Source organism: Euprymna scolopes, chromosome 34 (assembly GCF_053919585.1).
Source record: "Euprymna scolopes isolate OS-2025 chromosome 34, ASM5391958v1, whole genome shotgun sequence".
NCBI lineage: Eukaryota > Metazoa > Mollusca > Cephalopoda > Sepiida > Sepiolidae > Euprymna > Euprymna scolopes.
The window spans coordinates 56,075,164-56,083,150 of NC_136515.1; the positions used below are offsets into that span (position 1 = coordinate 56,075,164).

Below are 7,987 nucleotides of genomic sequence, written 5' to 3' on the forward strand. Positions count from 1 at the left end.
ATTTTACTTATTGTGGACTATTATCCTCATCTTTTCTCAGTTGTTTCACAATGTTTTGGCGAACTATTTCTCCGGCCTTCATCAGGTGGTAACTGCGACGGAATAGGTTACCACCTGACGAAGGCCGCAGGAATAGTTGGCCGAAACGTCGTGAAGCAACAACTAAGAAAAGATGAGGATAATAGTCTGCAATAAATAAAATTAACAATCGTTTTTGTTCTTGTATTTTTTATTATTATTAACTATTAAACTATTTTATTATTATTAAATTAAACTATTATTATTATTTGTAATAGTAGTAGTAGTAGTAGTAATTATCATGCCTCTTAAACCGGCTTATTTGGCATAATCGTTTGAGTATTTGCTAAAAGGGTGAGAGACCAGCGTTCAATACTCGGTCGAGTCACACAAAAGATTTGCAAGATGGTACTTATGTAATAGAGCACGTATGAGCGCGTCTGAAAATAGCAGCAGCAGTCGAAGAATAGATGGCTTGCGAAGGTATTAGCAGCAGCAGCCGTTTGAGCACTATGCAAATTAGCAAGTGTGCGCGGGTTTGTGTGTCAAGAAGAAGAAAAAAAAAGGGACAGCACGTGGTCCAGGAGAAGAAAAGTGAGTATCAGGTGAGGTGGACATGAAGTCCTGTGGTGGCGGTGGCGGCGAGAGAGACTTTTAAGCTGTGTAACATCAAGATCAAAGTGTAGTATCTGTTCTTCAGATGCTGCAAGCTATGACTAGCTATGACTAGCAAAGACCAGATGTGGGGGCAACCCCACATGCCTGACCTTTAACCAGCTCCCATTTCCCGCCTCTCGGAAGCTGGTCCCCTTTTTCCCTTCCCCCTCCCTTCACTCCTCACATTAAAAATCGGCCTTGTGCCTAATTTGCTCGGTGAGGGAGCAAATAAATACCATCTGTTCTTCAGATGCTGCACTTCAATTTCTTGTTCCCTATCAGTGGAGGAGAAATCCTTCGCGACTGAGACAATTTTTTATTTTTGTTCCTTTTCTCCACATTAAAAAGCGACCCTGGTGTCTAACTCTGTCCCGTGGGGAGGCATTGTAAATAGGAACATCGTGGATATGAGCGCGTGGAAAAGTGTCAGCGGCGGTGAAGGATGGCTGGCTGCAGGGAGATTGGCAGCAGCGGCGGTAGCCAAAAAGAAGGCATATGCAAATTAGAAGGTGTGCGTGAGACGCAAAAGAAAGAAAAAAAAAAAAGGAGAAAAGATGCAGCACGTGCTCGGGGCAGAAACAAAGTCGGCGTCAAAGTAAATGTGCAGGTGGGAAATGGTTTGCAACGGTTGGCATAACGTCGGAAAAGAAAAGTGAACACCAGACGAGATGGCCAATGGTAAAAGACTTTTAAGTGGTGTCGAAACAATTTCAACGTTAATAAAAAAAAAAAATTTAATTGTTAAGAAAAAAAAAAAATGCCGACCCGGATTTTTATTTATTTATTTCCAGTTTTATTTTTATGAATTACTAAAGTGAAGAGTAACGGCCACGTTACATGTATTTATTTATTTGTTTCCTTTGTTTGTTTGTAACTGCAGCGGCGTTACAACTGGTGTCGAGGCAGCAAGGTTTTGTTAATCTCATGGTAGATGAAATGTACAGAAAAAAAAAAAAAAACATACACACACAAGCAGTCATTGTTTGGAAAGTACTGTTAATAAATGTTTTTTATTAAAACAGAAAAAAATGCTGAGTCGGATATTTATTCCCTATTCGTGTTTTTGTGTTTCTTTGTTCCTTTTGATGGTATCAGGGGGCGTGGGGTTCAAGAGAGGTTTAAACTGTAACAAACACAGTTCCAGCGCTACGGCCACGTTACATGATGCCTACTTGCTAAACACATCAACATTATACATTGTAGATCAAGTGTAAGTGGAGTAATATAGAAAAAGTAGTGGTTTCCTCCCCTGCATCTATGTGTAATAACTAACGAAAAGGGAGTCCTCGACTACAGTCTACACCTATGTGTACGTTTTGGGGGAACTTCTTTTCTTTTCTTTAATTATCCTCTCAGTTCAACTTTTTCACGTTCCATTTATTTATTGCGGACTATTATCCTCATCTTTCTTAGTTGTTGTTTCACGACGTTTCGGCCAACTCTGGCCTTCGTCAGGTGGTAACCGCGACGGGATAGAAACTTCCAATCTCCTAACTACATTCTCAGCAATTAATTGCTGAGAATGCGGTTAGGAGATTGAGAATTCTTATCCTGTCGCGATTACCAACTAACGAAGGCCAGAGTTGGCCGAAACAACGTGAAACAACAACTAATAAATATGAGGACAATAGTTCGCATTAAATAAATTCATAAATAATACTCATCTCAATAAACATTCCAATTGTTTTCAAGTTTGTACTATTAATCCACTATCACGATATACAGGGTTTGGACAAAATAATCGAAAAGCAGTAGTTTTCTGATGGCAGCCCTTCCATGAAATCTAACCTGGGGAATCTTTTTGTTGAAACAGGATTATCCAGGTGATTTTTAAGTTCTACTGTAATTTTGGACTCCGTGGTTTTGTGCTCATTCTTTCCAATCGATTGCTCTACGATCTCTTTCAGACAGCTTCGGCCTTCTTCCAGAATTTTCTTTGTCATAGGCGGGAATCATTTTCAGGGCAGTTCCTCTCGATACGGTCACTATCTTAGCCACTTCCGTTACAGTAGAATCTGCCAACAATCTTTGGAAATCTGATAGCTTTGTCATTTTAATTTTTCTTTCTACTATGAACGATCTGGAAAAAAAACAAATAAATTTAATCAATTAATTTAAGATAACAATAGCCATGAATAAAAAATGAAACCAACATTTTAATATTGTTTTTGTTTTCACTTTTTCGGATGTTTTTAAATTTTTAAATTCATGTAAATTTACCCAGTGTTTCGATTATTTTGTCCAACATCTATAGATTAAATTTGGTTAAATGTTCTCTTAATTTTTTTTTTTTTTTTTTTTTTGCTTGGTGATTTTTTTTTTAACCAACGCATTTGAGGTGAAAACATTATTACGTACTTACGTGTCATGTCGAAATTAGTATGAAATCCTAAATTAATAAAAAAAAATGATCCAGTAGAAATATAATTACAAATAAATTATCGAGTTCAGCGATTTATGGTGTTTTATCTTATGTTTTAATGTTGGAGAGTTTTCAAGATTCAGGGGAGGTAAATGCAATCGATCATTTTGACTAAATAAATACGTATCACTATTGGGGGGATTGTGGCTGATTTTTCTAAGTACTAGCACATTATCGACAGGATCATTTTTTAAATAATTTTTTGAATTTACACTAATTTCTACATTACACATAAGTATGTAATGTTTTTACCTGAAATGCGTTCATTTAAAAGATTACACATCTATACAACCACCTTATTTTTTATTTTTACTATTATTTACTAATTTAAAATGCAATTTAATATTTTTTGTGTGTGTGTGTTTTACAGAATCGTCTGCGGACACGTTGCTGGGTAAATTCTGCGGTCCCGACGGAGTTACGCTTACATCTACAGGGGAGCACTTACTTGTGAAGTACAATACTAAGGAAATGTCAGAAAGCAGAGGTTTCATGGCTGCGTATTATACAAAAAAGATCGGTAAGTAATGACTAGGGGTAGGACAACAGCATATTCTTTTCATTGTTTTGGCCCTCGAGTGTGTATCCGTTAATATCTTATATGCTTTTATATAGAGTGATGTGATTTTCGGTTGATTAACTGTGTCTAACTGTGTCGGATATATACTCGAGAGTCAAAACAATGAAAAGAATATGCTGTTGTCATAGCCGTAGATATACCAACCTACCTGTGTGATCCATTTGGTCACAAACGCTATTTGTTCTATTTAATGTCATTCGAAAATTCATAAACTTTGACATACGTGTTAAGACATTCTTCTTGTGTAACTAAAATTATAGACTGCATGTCTCTGCCTGACAACATAAGGATGGGCCAAAGTCTCGTATTGGCTTTACTTCTACGTATTGCATGAAGTAGTCCCGCAAAAACAAATCCCATGAAATCTTTGGTAACTCAAAAACTGTTTAATCTGATCACACTAAAATTGTGCTTTGTTATAGCGCTCAAAAGCTAAGGAGAAAATAACTCTAATAAAGGAAGTAAGAGTTATTGCCCTTATAAAGATGAAAAGAGAAAGACCAGAGAGTTTCAGGGAGAATGGACAAGGTAGAGGCTGCGCTAACACGTGCATATCGTGCCGTAGATATAATTTGGGTTTCGACTGTAATAAATAGTATTTAACCTAAAATGAGCTTGTTTACTTTTCATTCGAATATTCCTATGATTCCGACAACCCATTTCTCCGAACACAACATGCATGATGATTAGTTTTATCAAAAAGCATCAGACCCATAAATGAAATTTGAAGAAAAATACCGGAAGTTGAAATTCTATCTAAAGTTCAACCTTGATCGAACTTTTCACAGTCAAAGGTTTATCTAAAGGTCATATAACATGCGAGACTTCATTGGCTACAATATGGGACAAGTAGCAAGTCTCTCTGATGATTCAAATTGAAGTTATTGACAAAAATCTGACTTTCACCTTTTCTGTGGTCTTGACTTCAGCTTTTAATTAAATATGCCCAAATTACGTCAGTTCTAAGTTAGACTATAACTGATATTTTGACGAAGTTTGGTGACAATTGGTCGAGCCATGTAGAAGCTAAGCTATACACAAACAAACCTACAAACAAACTTGACTGAAACATCGTTGGCTGAGGTAATAATTGCTAAATTATCTCCCTTGTATTGCGATATAAGTGACAGCCGGAGACTGGGATGATTTGAATAATAACAAATTGTAGTCATTACAAGCTTAAGTTGATCTCTATTTCTGGACAGGTGGCTTAGGGAGAAGTAACCAGTAAGGAATTTTAAAGATGGCGGAGTGATTCACAGTTGTCGCTTCCTCAAAAAATTTAATTTTCTTAGTTAACAAAAACAAAATATCTAATCAATTTATGTGATTTTTGGAAAATGACATTTTCGTTCCATGACGAGTTCGTACATCATAAATTTTTTTTCTGTATTTTTTTGTTGTTATTATTATTATTATTATTATTATTATTATTATTATTATTATTATTATTATTATTATTATGAAGAAGAAGAAGAAGAAGAAGAAGAAGAAGAAGAAGAAGAAGAAGAATGTTTGACTTGCACCGAGAGTTTTTTAATCTTTTTTACTTAAAAAATATTTTTGTTTAACTCTTTTGAGGCATCCCACCTCCGATTAAAAATTACAACTAAAAATATTTATTTATTTATTTATTTATTTATTTATTTTCAGAGCCACCGAAATCTGACACGACCCAACACCAGTTTTACGCCATTTGCATTATCCTTGTTGTTATTGGCGCCCTCGTCTTGGTCAGTTGGCTGTTATGGCGATGGCGTCGTAATATGCAATTTAAATTCGTTCGCATTCGGCACTGGCCGGAGGAGGACAACGACTAATGACTGAATTGAAGAGACTTTTGCCGGCGATGAAGCCAGCGTTTAAAATGATCATTTGAATGGCGATCACGCGTACTAACTTAATCTAGCCATTGCTTATTGTCTACGTCATGTTAGTTTATAATATGACGTCACTTCCGTTTAACTTGAACTCTTGTCCCAATGTTCGATAATCTCTATTCGTCCTTCGAAGTACGAATGCCGTTAACAATGATAGCATAATTAAAATTGCGATTACGCATATTTATTTAATCGAGCCAGTACCTGTTGTCTACGTCATGACACGTGATAGGGAATAGAAGGTGTTAGTCAATTTGGTGACTATCGCCCAATTATGTTCCACAATTTCTTGTTTGTTTCTTTATAATATTGACTTTAAATATAATAAATAAGAATATTCGTAAACTGTTTTTCCCCCCAAAATAAACGTCTATTTTAAATACACATTTTTCACTAAAATAATGAATAAATATTTGAAAAAATACGTGCATAACATATTTATTTGAAAAAAAAAACAGTTTACGGATATTCTTATTTATTATATTTAAAAAGCAATATTTTTTTCTTAAAACATTGTGCAAAAATGCAATGAAACAAACAAGAGATTGTGAAACGTAATTAGGCGGGGTCACCAACTTAACTAACACCGTCTATTTCCTATGACGTATCGTGACAGGCAACGTATTCAGTAACTTAATGTATGCGTGATCACTATTTGAATTATTCTACCATTGTTACCAGCATTTGTACTTTGGAAGGACGACCGGGGATTACCGATCGTTGAAACATGAGTTCAAGTTAAACGGAAGTGACGCCATATTATAAATTCACACAGAAAAAAATTCAAATATGGTGGATGTATATGATGCATTCCCTCGCCACTAAAGTTGTTGTTATTTATGTTTTAAAAAAAATTACGAACGGTGTTGATTGAAATAAAAGCAGGATGCGTGTCCAGAATTCTCCCCATATATTAAAAAAAAAAAAAAAGAAAAAAGAAAATCCGTATGATAACTGTGACGGAAAGAAAATATTGTATTCGAAAAGTAATATAAAGTAATCAAGTAGTTTTATTTTTATACAGAAAATAATTTTCCAAACGCATTTGAGTTTTTTCTCAATGCCCTTCCTCCTCATGTTAATAATGGTTTTTCTTTGATATAATAACGAAATTCAAAATTCGAAATATTGAATTTCAGTAAAATCCAATGGCATCTACTTAATTATCATGTCGCAATGATGAACATATCCAAAAATTACGAAAAACGATAAGATAGATGATTAATTATTAATGAAAACAGTTTTCGACGACAATTAGCGAAAATTAAGTTTCGCTAAATTGGTTAAAAATGTTCAGTTTTCAGAAAAATATTTACCTCTCTTTTGTTACGATTCGAACTCTTTGGTTTCTTTTTGTTTTGCAAAACTCAATTTTCTGTAATTGTCTTCAAAAACTATATTCATTAATAATCAACTTTCTACCTTATTAGATATATTTTGAGTTATCTCCCTTGTTCCTCCAACCTCTTTTCAAGATGGCGTCGTGAGAGAGTTGCTCCCTGTTTATCCAATAAAATTGGATTTTCTTATTTAAAAATAAAACTGCTTTATCAATTTACATAATTTTTGGAATATGATATTTTCTATCCATCACGAGTGGATATATTATACAGATATTTCTTTATTGAGGACATTATGAAGGATGCTGCAAAGAAGGTGGGTTCCCTCTATCGTGCAAGAAAACTGCTTACACCTGAGAGTTTTCTGTACCTCTACAAGGCCACCATTCGCCCATGCATGGAGTATTGTTGCCACGGCTGGGCTGGTGCATTTACCACTAGTCTCTTAGTTTCTTCCTCCTAGATAGGGTTAAAAAATAGTCTTCAATCTAATAGGTTCCACTTCATCAACTAATCTCCAACCCCTCTTCCATCGCTGCAATGTGGCATCTCTTAGCCTATTTTACAAGTATTTTAATGGAATGTGCTCTGATGAACTTGTTGCACTTGTGCCCCCTGACAAACCCGCTTAGCAACAAAATCACACCCCTTCACTGTTGAGGTCCCTAAATACCAGAAAACTTTCTATTTTAATAGTTTCTTCGCTTGAACAGCTAGACTTAGGAATTCCCTTCCTGCTATCCGCTTCCCTGACTCTACTTATATGCAGAAGTTTAAATGTAATGTAAACCAACATCTTGTTAATATTTCCTGTGCACTGTCCCAAATAGTAGCCCCTTACGTCCAAGTGTCGATATGTATTGTTGGGTTGAAGGTCAGTAAAAATAAATTTTGGTTTGTAATATAAGGGGAATTCTTGGCAAGCAACAACAAAAAAAAAAAACGGTTTTAATATAAAATGTTAAAATTGGTGAAAATGTGAAACTAATTTTATTTTTGGAAAAATAAATATAATTTTGAGTGATATATATCTAATATATATAACAAAGTTGGTATATTTATCCTCTAACCTTTGGGGAAAAAAAGATAT

At 34.9% G+C, this 7,987-nt stretch overlaps 1 protein-coding gene across 1 annotated transcript in view; it reads left to right on the top strand.

The window, feature by feature from the left end:
• LOC145259209 (cubilin-like) overlaps positions 1-6,499 on the top strand; it is a 217,986-nt gene extending 211,487 nt beyond the window's left edge. The window contains exons 26-27 of the mRNA XM_080117044.1: positions 3,468-3,617; positions 5,331-6,499. Of these exons, the coding sequence (XP_079973170.1) occupies positions 3,468-3,617; positions 5,331-5,497 (317 nt within the window). The 3' untranslated portion in view covers positions 5,498-6,499. The remainder of the gene's footprint in view (positions 1-3,467; positions 3,618-5,330) is intronic.
• The last annotated feature ends 1,488 nt before the right edge of the window (positions 6,500-7,987 follow it).